The sequence below is a fragment of the Tursiops truncatus genome, chromosome 12, assembly GCF_011762595.2.
Source record: "Tursiops truncatus isolate mTurTru1 chromosome 12, mTurTru1.mat.Y, whole genome shotgun sequence".
In the NCBI taxonomy this organism is placed as follows: domain Eukaryota; kingdom Metazoa; phylum Chordata; class Mammalia; order Artiodactyla; family Delphinidae; genus Tursiops; species Tursiops truncatus.
In genome coordinates this window covers 45,779,425-45,797,688 of record NC_047045.1, presented here as the reverse complement: position 1 = coordinate 45,797,688, position 18,264 = coordinate 45,779,425, and the positions used below count along the sequence as shown (strand labels likewise).

Genomic DNA, 18,264 nt, shown 5'->3' with positions numbered 1-18,264 from the left:
TCAGGATAGAAAGAGACTAGACAGTGGCATTACTTTCAAAGGTAAATGATTGTCAGCTGAGCATTTGCTGATATCCCACTCAGAGAAGCAAGCTGTCACTAAATTCTGCTACACAAACTGTGGTCTAGAAATCAGCAGCATGGGCATCCTCTGGGACTTCGCTGGAAATGCAGACTCCCAGGCCTCACCCCAGATCTACGGAATCAGAATTTACATTTTTGCATGATCCTCAGATGGTTCACAAGCACATTCAAGTTTGAGGAGCAGCTCGATCAGGTTTGTGAATGTTGATGCCTGCTCAGCTCTGCTTTGTGTCAAAGGTGAGAGCGAGAGAAGGTAGCCCAAAGCCCCAGCCAGTTTCCCTTAACCATCTGCAGGTCTCCCAGCCTGAATCCTTTCTTGTTTGATGTGACAAATTAAGCAGAGTTGAGTCTGCTCTGTACCTGGATAAGACCTCCTGGAAATGTCAGGTGAGGGTGGCCTTTAGTTCTCAAAAGACACCAGCTCTTGTGTTTCCTCTGGATCTTTACACTTGCTTTCCCTCTACCTGGGGCACTTTCTTTCACTCCCCTTTTCACTTGAGTAACTCATATTGTTTCTTCAAGTCTCAGTTTAGATGTCATTTCTTATTTCTAACTGCCCTCTTTTCCCACATGCCCATCTGGGATAGATTTCTCTTCTGTATGTTCCAACCTATCTCATTAACAGAGAAATTGGGGTGCGTGCATGCATGCGTGCACACACACACACACACACACACACACACAATCTATTTACTAGTGACGCTGTTAACTTACATGGCTCATACAGACCTACTCTCAGACTTTTCAGAGGTCCTTCCATGCTGAAAGCAAGAGCAAGAAAGAGACTCCTCTACCCCATCCATGGGGCTAGGACATAATAGATGGAACCAAAGCATCCTAGTGTTCTATAACATTATTTTATCATTTAAAATTTTATAATAAATGTTGGTATTTTGGAATCTTTTAATGCCAAATCTTAACATAAAATATAAGATTGAAACATACTTTAGTTGATCTACTGGGGGTGATGCAGGTGTAATTTTATTTTATTTTATTTCACTTATAACTATTATTATTTTTGTCTGTGTTGGGTCTTCACTGCTGCACGTGGGCTTTCTCTAGTTGTGGTCAGCAGGGGCCACTCTTCATTGCAGTGCGCAGGCCTCTCGTTGCAGTGGCTTCTCTTGTTGTGGAGCACAGGCTCTAGGCGTGCAGGCTTCAGTAGTTGCAGCACGCGGGCTCAGTAGTTGTGCCACGTGGGCCCTAGAGTGTGCAGGCTTCAGTAGTTGTGGCGTGTGGGCTCAGTTGTTGTGGCTCGCGGGCTCTAGAACTCAGGTTCAGTAGTTGTGGTGAACGGGCTTAGCTGCTCCGTGGCCCGTGGGATCTTCCCAGACCAGGGATCAAACCCATGTCCCTGCATTGGCAGGTGGATTCTCAACCACTGTGCCACCAGGGAAGTCCTGTAATTTTAATTTTAGTTCATACAAACTTATAAGTTGATATTTTCCTGAAAGAAATATGCGAATGAACGGATGATGAGAGATGGGGAGAGGGATACAGCTGCAGAGGGTGAGAACTAAGAAATGATGGGTGGGATAGCAGTCATATGGAGAGAATTTCTGGGGAAAACCAGAGATTTTAAAAGAGGTTTTAAAAGGATGTTTTCCCATGCAGTGTAACTGTCTCCTTCACATCCTCACAGATCCATAGTTTTAGCTATGTATGTAGCAGTGCTTTTGGAATTGGATATGTTGCCTGCATTTTGCTTTTGTTTGAAGTGGGAGTGAGCTGGGAATGTGATAATTTCCTACAACTGTTTTTAGTAGTACAAGGAGAGGGCACAGGTACCCCAGGGGTGGCCCAGTTACATATTTTCATAATAATGGCTAATATTTATTGGGCAGCTACCACGTCCTGGACCGTGGGCTAAATATTTTAACGCATTTTCTCATTTAATTCTTATAACTCTACGAGGTAAATGTTAGTGTCTAGGAATTGTCAGCATTTTACAGATGAAGAAACTGAGGCTAGGTGGTCAATAATTTATCCAAGACCACAGAGCCAAAGAGTGCCAAGGGAACAGGAATTCTCACCCCCAAGCCATGCTGCCTCCTTGTGATAGTGCACCAGAGACCTGCACTCAAATGGCATTGATTAAACAAGCTATGCTATTTGGGTTCATTTCTTCAGGCAGTTGTGATTCTATCTAACTTTCCTGTTATCTCATGTACATTAGAAAAGTCTTTTCCATAGCAATATTGAGTAAGGGTTAACCTTTTGAGAAGAGTTAGACCCCAGCAGAGTCATGGCTCTACTAATCTTATTTTGCACATGGAGTTTGGAATTAGCCAAGAAACTTAAAAGATTAACCCTAGGAATCATACTTTAACACTATATATGCTCATGCTCTGTCTACCCAGCCACAAATTTTCTATCGCAGGTTTGTCAAAATATCAGAAGGGCTTAAGGAAAACAGACAAACAAACAAACAGACTTCTAGGTGTTTCCGTTTTCTATCATTTGGGGGAATTGTGATGGTCTTTAACAGACTGGAGAGAGTCCTCAAGATTACTAAAATAATTTTGCTGCTAGATAGATGAGAACCTTGATTAATGAAGTATTTGTTTAACAGGCAAGGACAAACCACCTGGGTGAAATGTGTTTACTTATTTCCATTTTAGAAAAGGCTTATCAGCTGCTTCTAGGAGATTGTATACATGAGAATATTCAGTCCTTTTTGAAAGCAAGTGGGATTTCCCTGGTGGTCCAGTGGTTAAGACTGCGCTTCCACTGCAGTGGGCACAGGTTTGATCCCTGGTCGGGGAACTAAGACTCTGCATGACGTGCGGTGTGGCCCAAAATAAAAAATAAAAAATAATAAAAAGACAGCAAGTTCTTTATCCCTTTACAGATATCTCTAGAATATTTTTTCAGTATCATGCTGAAATCTAGACATACTATGCCTATTTCATGTCTTTGATAGTGCCAAAGAAAGAAAAAAAGAGCTTTAACCATTTTTGAATTAAAATTTTTTAAATTTTTTCTTCCAAGCTGAACTGATTTACTTGCAAGCAAGAAAACTCATATCAGTAAAGAAATTCACTGCATAGTTCATAGTTCACTGAGGGGAAATGTCATGGTTTCTGAAGTGTTAGAAATGGAGTTTCCTGGTTATACTCTTTAAGTATTGAAAACATACCCTTTGGATAGGACAGAATGAGTCCCGTGTTGGCTGATGTTTAAAGTAGTCCATTGTCATTGGTCAGGAGAAATACTTCAGTTACGAACAGTAAGGATCTAACGTGCAACGGCTCCTCAAAGTTCATATCCTTCAACAGTTTTAGCTTGTTTCAACTAATGCTGAACAGCATTTGACTTTAATATTCCCTAAGTGCTGCTGTAAGTGAAAAATTTCCCCTTTATAATAGCAATTCCTATGACAAAAGAAAATTGAGGTTAATTTGGCATCTTTTTTTCTTTTTTCATTTTTGAGTCCATGTTGGCTTCTAATAATTAATATGTCTGCTGGAGGTCCAGCCATCTCAACTGAGTTTCAGAAGAGAGGGAAGGGAAAGAGAGTAGATCCTCCAGCTGAGTCTGCCTTTTTTAAGGAACTTTCCTGAAACCCCACCCAATGACTTTCTGCTTACTTTCTTCTTGGCCACTTCTGGTTGTAAGAAGTCTGCAGCCTTTCACTTCTATAAAAGTAAGGTTCTGTTAGTAGGAAGAACAAACTGGACATTGGATAGGCAAGTAGATGTTTTTGTCTCAGGGAGAAAGAAAGTGCAAGGATTTGCAGATGTGGATATATTTTTTGATGTAAGAAAAGGACATTGAATCGGTTAATATTGAACAGATTTGGAATTTCTGTGACAAGTTCATCATTAGAGAAAAAGGATATCTGCAGAGTCTAAGAAGAATGGTGGACGATTTGGAAGAGTGCTACTAGAAAATGAGGAGAACTGCATCTAAGTGGGCCGGCATGTAAAAGAATGTTGAGCAGAGCTAAGGGCTTAACAGGAGTTGGAGATCATTAATTTGTCCTGGTATAAAACTGAGTAGCTGTGGGATTTTTTCTGTTGCAGTGCTCAGCAAATCAGATACAGGAGCATGGCTAAATTCATTTAATGCTGTGTGTATGTTGGATGTGGGGTTGCAGGAGCTAGTAAAACTCAAGGAAAAGAAAAATTATTTTGGCAGAAATGGACAAGGAGTTTCTAAAGGAGGTACGGGATTTTTATTCAGGCCTCAAAATGCAGGCAGAAGTCTGTTGGGAGGAGAAGGAATACCAAGAAAAAGCATGGCAAAGGAGACGGGATCAGAGGTGGGAATGAACAAGACCTATTGGAGACACAGTAAACCTATTTGGCTGAGTGAGAGGGTTAACATAAGGCAGTAATGGGAGGAGGATGTTGAAAGGGTACATCTGATAAAGATCGGATAAAGTGCAAATTTTTCGTCTTGAATTCCAAGCCGTATCTTCCAGGCAATGAGGATCTGTTGAAGGTTATTGTGCAGGAGAGTGATTTAAGGTTCATGGGGTGCCAGTGTGCGGTAAGGATGGGAAGGAGAGTGGCTGTAGGCAGGAAAACCGGTTTAGGAGGCTGGCAAAGGAATCTAACATTTGGGAAACAATGCGTGGAAAAAAGGGGACTAAGAGACAACAGACAGAAAGTCACTATCCTTTGTGGTCCCAGCTCTTTTCACGCTCTTTGCTCTCATTCGTGAACACTTGTACACGTGTTTATCTTACCCCAGTGGCTCCTTCCCTTCCCTTCCTTCCCCTTCCTTCCTTCTTTCCTTCCTTCCTTCCATCCTTCCCTCCTTCAACAAATACTTATTGAATATTTACTGCTTACATACTGGACATTGTACAAGGCACTGAAGATTCCAAGAAGGAAATTTTATTCTCCTGGGGAAAACAAACAAGTAAGGGTATCAAGTGGAATTTAATAGGAGACCAAGTAGAAGTGTGTGTGCCAGGTTTTAGGGGCACACAGAGTAGAGGCCCCTAATCTATTATGGCAGAGAAGGTGCTACTTGAACCTGCCTGGAAAAATCACAAGGAAGTCACCAGGGGAGCAGGTAGAGAAAGGAGCAAAGGTGCAGCAGGAAAGAGGGCCTTGGGCTTCAGGGGCGGCTGGTGGCTTGGTGAGCCTGCATCACAGTGTGTATATGTAGGAGTAAAGGGCCGAGAGGTTCGAGAAGTTACCAGAGCCTTGTGTGTCCTGATAAAGACAGCAGGTTCTATTCCAAACATGTTGGAGGTCCCTGAAGGATTTTACACAGAAGAATATTAGCCTTTTTTTAGAGTCATTGAAACACAGGAGTTAAAACCTCAGACTCTGGAGTCAGATTGAGACCAGGGTGTTACTCATGGTTCAGCCACATGGGGGCTGTGTGACCTTGGGCAAGTTACTTAACCTCTCTGCTTCAGTTTCTTCTTCACTGAAATTAAAAAAAAATACTACCTGCCTCACAAGTATTGTTGTTTTTTATTTTCTGAGAGTTAAATGATGTATCATTTGTAACATTCTTAGCACAGTGCCTGGCACATAGAAAGCCCTCAAAACTGATAGCTACTTTTACTAGTACTCATATCACCTCTGACATTGTTACTATTATAAAAACTGCTCTGGGAGTGGTGTGCAAGATGAGTCAGAAATACGAGATAAACTGGAGGAAAGGGGATTAGTTACGAGCCCTCTGGAATAATCTAGGGAAGAATATTTGTTTTGTTCAACACCCAGCTGTCATTCAGAAGGAATAAAAAAAATGTAGACTAAATGGAAAGACAGACAAGTGGAATTTAGTGATTGATTAGCTCAAAGAAACCAGGGAAAGAGTAAAAGATGACTGCAAGGCTTCAAGCTTGGGTGGCTGTAGAATTCTGGTGCTGTCGACACAAGGAAACCCTTTCTCTCCCCACCCCTTGCCTCAGGTTTCTCAGGCCATTGCTTACCTGATGTCTTTGTATGGCTGGTTTCTTTTTTCAATTTCATTCACTAGCTCAGTGACTGTGCTGTACAGGTCTGCCACTCTGTCTTTTTCTGGAATGCCTTGTCATAACCATAAAGGAGGCATATTTGAATTTAGAAACTTCAAATTTCTTAAGTCTTAAACTCCACTTACAAATTGGTTTTGAATACATCTCTCTAGTTGCTTCCAAATCTTATTTCATATTCTAGATCATGTAGATATCTCTGGAAGGACTTTAGCATCTATGCCTCTGTTTAGGGGCATTAATAGGATCCTACACTTGTTACAATTAATGTTGTGTTTGGAACAAAATGTTCTTATGGCTTCTCAATATTATATAATCATTATTTTCTCTTCTGTTTTATATTGGAATTATATTTTCGGTCCCATATCACAAACAAACAAACAAACCTGGCTTGGCTTTTGGCTTTTCTCTTCCTGCCAAATTAGTACTTTCTACTCTGACTCTGAAGACAGTTGGAGAAACCTAGAACATGAGATCTTGTTTTAACCAAATGATCTGTCTGCCATGAATGCCTGATTTTAGTACAAGGAAATAGCAGGAGGGGCTAAGGCCACGGTCCTCAGGTTGTCTTTCTTTTCTTCTTTTTTTCTTTTTCTTGAGTTCAGTTATTCTGATTACTAAAAATGCCTTGCTATTTGACAAAGAACAGGAATTTTGAGTTTGTACTGGGGTTAGGTTAGCCAGGTTAAAGGCTCCAGCAACATTTAGAGAAATTGTTTTTAAGAGAGCAACTTGGTAATAAAGGCCTTATACCAAAAGAAGTGACACCTCATAAACAAGTCTGCAGGGTTCTCTACTAGTGAAAATGGCCTTGTGTTGACCCATCTAAACTCACTGCCTAGGTGTTCTTTGGGATCCAGGGCACCCATTTGTGAGACAGCTGCCCTGAACTAGGGGAAGTAGAGCAAAACTCACTCCCTATCGCGATGGCTGCGCTGATGTCAACTTCATTAGTTCCTGAGCTCCTGCCAGCGAAGTTAGCAAGAACTAGTGCAGACCTGGAGTCAGAGTTGAATAGAAGGAGCTTCCACAGCAGCTCACATGCAGCCCTCCTACTCTTTCTCTCCGCTGGTCACCTAGTCTGTGCGTGTGCGTGTGTGCGTGTGTGCGTGTGTGTGTGTTTCTGAAATAGTACATGAAGGATGGGAAATTACATGTCTTTGTGGGAAAATGCAGTGTTTCGGTTTCTCACCGTTTTAGTCAGCTGCTCTTGTATTTTTCCAGACTGTAAATGTATTTTGAGGCTATTAAAATCTATTCACAGTGATTAAAAAAAAAGGTAGGAACTCAATGGCTCTTTCCCAATTGCCCTTTTGTCCAGTAACAAATACCCACTTTAATTTTCCATTTTATTCCCCTTAGTGGTGGCAAAACTATCCTACTCGTCCTTATGGAAGAAAAATATCTCTGCCTTTAATTTCTGTGCTGGTAGCATAGCAGGACAAAATGCTCCCTGTGCTGGCCTATCTGTCCAGGAGCATGATTTTTTTTTTTTTTTTTTGCAATACGCGGGCCTCTCACTGTTGTGGCCTCTCCCGTTGCGGAGCATAGGCTCCAGGCGCGCAGGCCCAGCGGCTCCGCGGCATGCGGCATCCCCCCGGACCGGGGCACGAAGCCGTGTCCCCTGCATCGGCAGGTGGACTGTCAACCACTGCGCCACCAGGGAAGCTCAGGAGCATGGAATTTGACAGCTGCTTTTAAGAGTTTGGCTCCCTGGTGAGGGCGCTAGTCTCTCGGGTGTGGGAGAAGGGAGAGGTAGAGAGGACGGGAATTCCATTTAGATCACAGACACAAAAGAACCAGGAAGTAAGAAGAAATTATTACAGTCTGTTCCTAGCTCAGGATGTTAAAGGCAGAAGCCTGGGCCGGTTGGTTATTCATTGGCAAAAAAGAAAGAGCAGTGGGGGTCAGGACTGGTCAAACCACAGAGACAGACCTGACGCGGGAGAGAGCTGCTGGCAAAGGTAAGACGTGGAGATCTTACCTGGAGTTCACCTCTTTCGCTTGGTAACTTTTTCTTGGGACAAGAGGCAGGAGGACTCTTTTCTGTTCTCAGACGTTTGTCTAAATAAAGCCCTCTCAAATTTATTTTTGTGGTGGGATTCCTAAGCAGACAAGAAGAAAAGTCACTCTCTCACCGAGCAGCTGCCCAGCTCCCACCAGGTTTTGCTCTGGGGCAGCAGCTACGGGCACAGAAAGCAAGCCGGTGAGCCTCTCCAAGCAGGTCCGCCGGACTGCTGGGAACCAGGGCTTGGTACACGCTCCCCAAACCTGGAGGACTGGTGCTGATTTCAGAGTTTCCAGGTGGAGGAACAGAAAGTGGATCTGCAGAGAGTAAGGGGAGAGGGAGAAGCCCCTCTCCCCCACTGCCCACGGGGGCGCCATGGGTAACATCTGCCTGAGGCTCCGGAGGTACCTGGAGCCCTGTCTCCCCTGCTTGTCTCAGGAGGCAGACAAGTCGGTGGTGATTCAGAACCCGTGGACTGTCTGCCCCCCCGATCCTCCCCGGCCGCCGTGTCCGGAGCCCGAGAGAAGCCAGGGCCAGTACTTTGTGGCTCTGTTTGATTACCAGGCTCGGACCCCAGAGGACCTGAGCTTCCGCGCGGGCGACAAGCTCCAAGTCTTGGACACGTCCCACGAGGGTTGGTGGCTCGCCAGGCACTTGGAGAAAAGGGCAGACGGCTCCGACCAGCAGCTGCAGGGCTATATTCCTTCTAACTATGTGGCTGAGGACAGGAGCCTCCAGGCAGAGCCGTGAGTAGTACACACATTTTATTTCTCAGCTCTCTGAGGGCGGGTAATGAGGTTTCCTTCTTACCTATCTGCAAACCCACTAATTTTCAAAGAGCTGCCTAGAAAGTATAAGGAAGTACTGGCAAGAATCTTCTAATTGAAACACAACTCCCCTGCTAGGTGAGAGTGAAACTGGAAGGTAGCTGTTGAAATGACTTCTATTAACAGTTTGTATACCTACAGGCCCTGGGTGCATTTTCATCAACATAAACGAATGGTGCATTTAATGCTCTATCTTTTCTTTGGCTGTAAAATAAGTCATGCCTCACTTTAACATAGAACTGCATCTCATTTGCAGGTATATCATAGATCTTCCTTAAACTACACTTGCAAATCTAAAGTCCAGCTCTCTCTTTTTTTAAACTTTTGGAAGCATCAACTCCAGTTCTGAGAGGCACACACAGGGGTAACTAATGTAGAAGGTCAAATTTAGAAGATGCTACATTTTCCCAGTGAAATCATGACTGGATATTTTTCTTTGAGTCCCAGATATGGAGTTATGCTACCCAAATTTTGATATCTTTTGGGTTTTATTATGATTAGAAACTAGTCAGCTACAGATGTTTAGGAAGTTTTAACAAGAAAAATAATGACATTATTTCTCCAGAGAAGGAGATTAAGACTTTACCCTGATATTTGAATAAATCCTATGAGTTATAGTGGAATCAAGGAAGAAAACTTTATGTACTTATGCACGTATCCATCCGTCCATCCATCCATCCATGCAAGTGTCAGGTGGAGTAGTGGCATGGGGGGAGAAGGGGCAAGGTTATGCTAGTGGTAGTTGAATATAAAGTAGATAAAGCAAGGTCTTGACACCGTTGTCATAATTGGGGTCTGGTGTGTTGAGAAGCAGGCTCAGACTGCTACTTACCCTAAACTTCTTGCTGCCTGGTTCCAGTGAAACCTAAGACTGGGAATGTCTCTCAGGACTCATTTTATAGAGTGGGTCCTTAGTAGAGGAACCTCTGGGGATTCACTCATTTTCTCATGTGTTTTTTCTTTTGATGTGAGCTGCAGCATCCCTTACTGGCCCAGGTAATAAAATTGTAGGAAGAGCCATGGTGCATTGTTGCTGATTTCCAAACTCAAATTCAAATACAAAAGGGGGTTGGGGGGCTTTTGAGATTCTTTCCAACACCAAGGGCCTGTAAATGTTAGGAAGTGTCTTATTTTACACCTAGATAGAAATCTCTTCCATTCCTATACACTAACAATGAAAAATCTGAAAGAGAAATTAAGGAAACACTCCCATTTACCATTGCAACAAAAAGAATAAAATACCTAGGAATAAACCTACCCAAGGAGACAAAAGACCTGTATGCAGAAAACTATAAGACACTGATGAAAGAAATTAAAGATGGTACCAACAGATGGAGAGATATACTGTGTTCTTGGATTGGAAGAATCAACATTGTGAAAATGACTATACTACCCAAAGCAATCTACAGATTCAATGCAATCCCTATCAAACAACCAATGACATTTTTCACAGAACTAGAACAAAAAATTTCACAATTTGTATGGAAACACAAAAGACCCCGAATAGCCAAAGCAATCTTGAGAAAGAAAAATGGAGCTGGAGGAATCAGGCTCCCTGACTTCAGACTATACTATAAAGCTACAGTAATCAAGACAGTATGGTACCAGCACAAAAACAGAAATATAGATTAATGGAACAGGAGAGACAGCCCAGAGATAAACCCACACACATATGGTCATCTTATCTTTGGTAAAGGAGGCAAGGATATACAATGGAGAAAAGACAGACTCTTCAATAAGTGGTGCTGGGAAAACTGGACAGCTACATGTAAAAGAATGAAATTAGAACACTCCCTACACCATACATAGAAATAAACTCAAAATAGATTAAAGACCTAAATGTAAGGCAAGACACTATAAAACTCTTAGAGGAAAACATAGGCAGAAAACTCTATGACATAAATCACAGCAAGATCCTTTTTGACCCACCTCCTAGAGAAATGGAAATAAACACAAAAATAAACCAATGGGACCTAATGAAACTTCAAAGCTTTTGCACAGCAAAGGAAAACATAAAGAAGACGAAAAGACAACCCTCCGAATGGGAGAAATATTTGCAAATGAAGCAACTGACAAAGGATTAACCTCCAAAATTTACAAGCAGCTCATGCAGCTCAATATCAAAATAACAAACAACCCAATCCAAAAATGGGCAGAAGACCTAAATAGACATTTCTCCAAAGAAGATATACAGATTTGCAACAAACACATGAAAGGATGCTCAACATCACTAACCATTAGAGAAATGCAAATCAAAAGTACAGTGAGACATCACCTCACACCAGTCAGAATGGGCATCATCAAAATATCTACAAACAATAAATGCTCGAGAGAGTGTGGAGAAAAGGGAACCCTCTTGCACTGTTGGTGGGAATGTAAATTGATACAGCCACTATGGAGAACAGTATGGAGTTTCCTTAAGAAACTAAAAATAGAACTAGCATAGTACCCAGCAATCCCACTACTGGGCATATACCCTGAGAAAACCATAATTCAAAAAGAGTCATGTACCACAATGTTCATTGCAGCTCTATTTACAATAGCCAGGACATGGAAGCAACCTAAATGTCCATCGACAGATGAATGGATAAAGAAGGTGTGGCACATATATACAATGGAATATTACTCTGCCATAAAAAGAAATGAAATTGAGTTATTTGTAGTGAGGTGGATGGACCTAGAGTCTGTCATACAGAGTGAAATAAGTCAGAAACAGTAAAACAAATAACATATCCTAACACATATATATGGAATCTAAAAAAAAAAAAAGGTTCTGAAGAACCTAGGGGCAGGACAGGAATAAAGAGGCAGATGTAGAGAGTAGACTTGAGGACACGGGGAATGGGAAGGGTAAGCTGAGACAAAGTGAGAGAGTGGCATGGACACATATACACTCCCAAATGTAAAATAGATAGCTAGTGGGAAGCCGCCGCATGGCACAGGGAGATCAGCTCTGTGCTTTGTGACCACCTAAAGGGGTGGGATGGGGAGGGTGGGAGGGAGACGCAAGAGGGGGGGGATATTGGGATACAAGTATACGTACAGCTGATTCACTTTGTTATACAGCAGAAACTAACATAACATTGTAGGAATTATACTCCAGTAAAGATGTTAAAAAAAAAAAAAAAGAGAATCGGATCTTGTTTTTGTCCTGATCCATCGTGGTCACAGAGTGGCCTTTTCTGATGTTGGTATTCTGTGACGTTGTTTGTGTTCAAGAGGAGAACACCCAGGCCTAGTCATAAGTGCCATGCAAACTCCTGGACGCTAGGGTCTGCTTTTCTCTTTTTCAGCCAGCATAATACAGATGCTGCTAAATGCTGTAGAGTCACACAACTGTCTGTCATGTAGCATGCACTTAAAAATAATATCTTGGGCTTCCCTGGTGGCGCCGTGGTTGAAAGTCCGCCTGCCAATGCAGGGGACACGGGTTCGTGCCCCGGTGCGGGAAGATCCCACATGCCGCAGAGCGGCTGGGCCCGTGAGCCATGGCCGCTGAGCCTGCGCGTCCGGAGCCTATGCTCCGCAACGGGAGAGGCCACAACAGTGAGAGGCCCGCGTACCACCAAAAAAAAAAAAAAAAAAAAAAAAAAATATATATATATATATATATATATATATATCTTAATGGATGAATGAGGAAACAAATACGTGGCTGAATGTATGCAGACGTAGAAGAGACAAGTCCTGCTTTGGGGATAATCACACCTTTCTTTCTTTCAGGGTTCAGCTCTCATGACCCCCTTCCAGCCTGCCTCTGGAGCTTGTACTTTTATCGTATAATGGCTAGTTGTACAACCTCTCTCTTTCATATAAGACTGTGAAGTCTTTGAGGGCAGGATACTTGTGTTTCCTGTATCATGCCTGGAAAACTATTTAAAGCAGTGCTTGTGCTCCAGCGAATTTATAATCTCAGGAGGTGAGACTCTCTATTTCCTCTTGAAGTTGTAGATTCTGTGTAGTAGAAGCACTCTCCCATTCAGTTTTACTCAATGCTTATTGACGGGACAATTCAGCACAAATTGTTGAACATGGCAGAAGGGAAGTAAAAGTATATTCAGGGAATGGGAAGTTGTACAGTTTAGTTGAAGCATTTACGGAGAGAGCAAATAGAAATCTGGAAAAAGAGGTTGGGACTAGGTTTTGGAAAAGACCATGTGTGCCACGTTAAAGAGTTTGGGTTTTGTCTGATAGGAAATAGATGGAAGTAAGAACTTTGAAAAGGCAGTGATGATGTGAGAATGGAATGGAGAAGAGAGAGGCTAGGGAGGAGTAGGGAAGTTGTACCAAATGTCTTCAGCATGAGGTTGTCAGGGTTTAATTTCTAATTGTGGTACTGTTAAAAAAAAAAGAAGAGTAGGAATATGAACAATCTCATGAATGAAAAATCAAGAGGACTTAGGGGAAGGGAAATAATTAGCACTTTTAAGTACCTTTGATGTGCTGAGCACACAAAACCATATATATGAGCTAATTTAATCTTTATAATAGCCCTGCAAGGCAGGTTTTCTTATCACTGTTTTTAGGATGAGAAAATTGAAACTCAAATTTAAATAAATCCAAGAGCATTCTTATCTGGTAAATAGTAGAGGCAAAACTACAAATTAGATGTAGAAGAGAAAGAGAGAGAATTAAAAATGTTATTTGGGACCACGTGAAATGGTAAGAGAAATATACATTTCATAAAGTACTTCTTATTAGGGGGTGGGGTTGAAACAGAAAAGCTGACAACACATTCGCTTTTAGGCATGTTGAATGTGAAGTACTAATAAGTCATCTCAATGACCATGTCCAGGAGAAATGTAGAAATACAAAACTTTGGGCAAAAAGAAAAGTCTATTCCGTGAAGATAGATTTTTGAAGGCATTCACACCGAGGTGTTGTAGATATTACAGGAATATAAGAACTGCAGGGCATTGTAGGCTTTGCAAGGATTATGAGAACCATAGTGTGAGACTCTAAGAAACAGGAGGGGCCAAAGATTAACTCTTTAGAAATGCCCGTCATTTATGTGAGTAGATGCGGTGAGTAGATTGTAGTAACGGCCCGGTTTTTTATACCTCCTTACTACACACTCTCGGGTAGTCTCCTCACACACAAAATCTTCGTTGACCACGGAACTTGCTTTGGCCAATGGGACGATAGTAAACGTGACAAAAATAGAGATTGAAATGTTGGGGCTTGCTTTCTTATTGCTCTTGGAGTTCTGTAACTACTATGAAAAAACTCAAGCAAACCTCCTGGAGGAGGGAAGACCATGTGAAGAGAAGCCCTATTTTGTCCCAGCTGACTTACCAGCTGAGTGGAGACTCATGATCCCAGCTAAGGTCAGTGGAGCCCATCCCAAATTGCGCACCTTTAGATTCCTGAGTTAACCAAACACAGTCAGTTCTTCATATCTATAGGTTTTGTTTCTGTGTATTCAGCTAAATGTGATAAAAACTAGTTGGAAAAAAAAAATCCAAAAAGTGAAACTTGAATTCACCACATGTTGGCAACGGTTTACATAGCATTTATGTTGTATTAGGTATTATAAGTAATCCAGACATGAGTTAAAGTATCTTTAAGGGATGTGCGTAGGTTATATGCAAATAGTACACCATTTTATATAGGGGCCTTGAGCCTCCACAGATATCAGTATCCTGGAACCAATCCCCCTCAGATAAGGAGGGAAGACTGTAGTTGTTATGAAGCAAAACCTAACTCATACAGGAAAGAAGAGCCCCTGAAGGAAACAATGAGCATCTTACTCAAAATAAGAAGACAAAATGTCAAGAAGGATGTTTTAGGTCAAATGCTAAACAAAGGTCAGAGTAATGAGGAAGAGGTAAAGACCATTAGATTTGCTGGAAGATTACTGGTGACACTAAAAAGCAGTTTTATAATGTAAATACAGATGATGTCATTCAGTAAAGAGAGTGAGTGAGTTATAACAAGGAACTTCATGCTGTGTCTGGGACTCTGAACTGGGAGGTTTAGGCTGGGTTGAGCCATAGAAAAAGTATTGTTTGTTAGGGCTCTACACGTGGGACTTGGGTCCATCCTGAGAACCTGAGACGAGGAAAAGCAAAATTAAAAGAGGCAGTGGAGCTTAGCTGCCTCCGTCTCTGAGCAGAGTATGCAGGGTCCTAAGGACTATGTCTGTTTGGTTGGGATTTACCAAAAATTTCACCTTCTCTAGGGCATCAAAGTTGGTAGCTTTTAAACATCCTCGGATAAGTTTAGATATTTCGATTTAGAAGTTGGGGCAGAGCGAGGATAAGTCAGGGGTTTATCTTTAGTGCAGTTGGGCCTTCCCAAGATTGCCGGCAAAATTAAAGAATTTTTCTCTTGAGTGCTATCCTCCCCAGTTTTGGGGTCATGTGGAAAGACTGAGCTTAGTTCAAGGTCTTAAAGTACAGGCAGCAAATATATGTAACTTTTAAAGAAGATTGTCTGTGAAGGTAAGCCCTGTTGTCTTCTATGATATACTATAGTTATAAGATATTCCTTGGTTTAACTTCAGGCTATTATCATGCAGAGAATACAATGATGTTTCAGATAAAAATAATAGAAAAGTGACTCAATATCTTGTATCTGCGTTAGGCAGTAGTTTATAGGAATCAGGCACATATTGGTGTTGATGCTGAATCACTCTGAACTCTGTACTACCTCTTATTAAAAGCCTCACTTTAAAAAGCAGTAGTTTAGGAAAATGGAGAGTCATGCTATTGATTTAGCAGGTCCTGGTAAAATGGTAGAAAACAAAATAGTTACATGATAATTAATGGAGATCAAAGGATCCCAGTAGACGATTTTTCTCTTATGATAATTTTGGTGCTTACTGAAACCCCTGATATCTTTTAAGGCAAAATTGTCCATTTTCTGAAAATTTTAATGTTAGAAAATATTCTAGTTTACCGATGGTTTTTAAAAAAACAACAACTTTATTTTTAAAAAAAAACATGTTTGATAAATACAAAACAATATGTGCAACTTTAAGGTAAGATTTAAAGCATGATGATTTATGAACATCCATTTAACCAGCTAGCCTATGACCTAGACTATAACTAACAATGAGCCTATGAGTTCTTCCCCTCCCCCATCTCTATAGTAAAACCCTTTCCTAGGCAATGTTGATAGCAATTCAATTTCTAATAGTGAAAGGCTGGAATCAATCCAAATGTCCATTAATAGGAGAGGGATAAATTGTGGTTTATTTATTCAATGAAATATTATACAATAGTGAAAACGATGAAGTGAGTGGCATGCAACAGCATGGGTATGTTTTTGAAATATGTTGAGTGGAAAGTAAATTTCAAGAGATGGCATATAATATGATTCTAGTTTATAAAGTCTGCAAATAAAACCAAATAATATATTGTTTAGGCATGTATATTAGTAAACTATAAAATAAAGTAGGGGAATGATAAACAGCTATTTGATTTATTTATCTGAGTATTGTAGATTCTATGCTTCTGTTGAACATTTAAAGAAATGATTAAAAGAATGATTTTCATGATTCAATCATGAAAAGTAAAGGTAACAAATATTCTGGCCAAAAGTTCAAATGTAGATATTGTGATTGATCAGATATTGTTTATGACTCTGCCCTCCTCACAATACAATTTTCACTGAATTATCCTTTAATATTATCCTCCTAATATAAGAAAGACATAAAAAATTATAGCTTTGGGGACTTCCCTGGTGGCTCAGTGGTTAAGAATCTACCCGCCAATGCAGGGGACGTGGGTTCGAGCCCTGGTCCGGGAAGATCCCACATGCTGCGAAGCAACTAAGCCCGTGAGCAACTACTGAGCCTGCGCTCTAGAGCCCGTGCTTTACAACAAGAGAAGCCCCTGCAATGAGAAGCCCGCACACCTCAAAGAAGAGCAGCCCCCGCTCGCGACGACTAGAAAAAGCCCGCGCACAGCAACGAAGACCCAATGCAGCCAAAAATAAATAAATAAATAAATTTATTTAAAAAAAAACACATAGCTTTTGCAATTACTGTTGTCATTATCCACTCTGACTTTTTTTTTTTTTTGTGGTACGTGGGCCTCTCACTGTTGTGGCCTCTCCCGTTGTGGAGCACAGGCTCCGGACGCGCAGGCTCAGTGGCCATGGCTCACGGGCCCAGCCGCTCCACGGCATGTGGGATCTTCCGGGACCGGGGCACGAACCCGTGTCCCCTGCATCGGCAGGCGGACTCTCAACCACTGCACCACCAGGGAAGCCCTATCCACTGTGACTTTTAAGATACTCCTTCCCCAAATTCCAGTGACAAGAATTCTTAACCTTAGACCATGGACTCCTAAAGGTTACAGAGAGGGGCTTGAGACAGTCTATGAACCCTCTGAAATTGCATATAAAATTTGTGTGATGTATATTTGTGCATTTTCTAGGGTAAGGGGTTATAGGTTTTACGATATTCTAAAAGGAATGGTGTTTAAAAAGTGTAAGAACCTGTTGTAAAATTAGCACAGGCAAAGTTTGTTTGTTTCTCTTGAAAAATTGATTTACTTCCTTATAGCAGATAATAAATTATTAATTTATTATACACCACATTTTTATTCTTAGCTACGAGGAAGCTCAGAGTCCAGTTAAATGCTTGTTCACAGTAACTGTATTTGACCTTAATTCTGGCTTATTTTCTTCCTTCTCTCTCTCTTTATTTTTTTGAATTCTTTTTTATTTCTACTTTCTAGAACATAATATTGAGTTTTGTAGGGGTCTGTTGTTATAACCTACTTTAATACGTAAATAGTGATGATCAGTCTAGACATGTTTTATGATCTTAAATTATAAATAAAAATAATTTTATATCTTTATATACTAATTAAAGGGTACTTAAAAAAATTCTGTTTCTGCGCTTTGTTGAGCGACTAGTTCTAAGCCAAACTGACAGGTTGTTTGATAGAATACAATTAAAGACTGTTGGCCAAAAACCTACCTTGCTACTCCCTTACTTCGCTCCCACTTCGCTTTTCTGGCTCTAACACTGGTTGGTGCTGTTTCCCCTGCCTCTTACTTGTTTGTTTCATTTCTTTTCAATTTCAACCAAGGGCACACATCTTTGTCTGCTGGAGAATTTGATACAACCTCCCCGCCATTTCTCCTTGTTTCCGGGATTGCAGTCAGCTTGTGTTTGTGCACATGTGTAGGATTCATTCTGGTTATCTCTTGATCTGCAGAGTGAGGCAGAAAAGTGCCCTCACTAGAGGCTTCAGCCCTGTGTAAGACCCACATGCATTAGAGGAGAAACACACAAGGAGCCAAGAAAAAAAAAATAGAGACAAAGGGAAGGAAGGGACATAGTAGTTTAAAATGTCGGTAAAAAAGGCAGATGAATTTTTAATAAACATCAGAAAAGGAGATGTAAGGAACAAACCGAAGATCCCATAAGCTAAAATAAAATAAAAT

At 41.2% G+C, this 18,264-nt stretch overlaps 1 protein-coding gene across 1 annotated transcript in view; it reads left to right on the top strand.

Moving 5' to 3' along the window:
• The first annotated feature begins 7,840 nt into the window (after window positions 1-7,840).
• Window positions 7,841-18,264, top strand: part of FRK (fyn related Src family tyrosine kinase) — an 86,306-nt gene continuing 75,882 nt past the window's right edge. Inside the window, exon 1 of the mRNA XM_019929213.3 lies at window positions 7,841-8,781. Coding sequence (XP_019784772.1) covers window positions 8,411-8,781 — 371 coding nt within the window. The 5' untranslated portion in view covers window positions 7,841-8,410. The remainder of the gene's footprint in view (window positions 8,782-18,264) is intronic.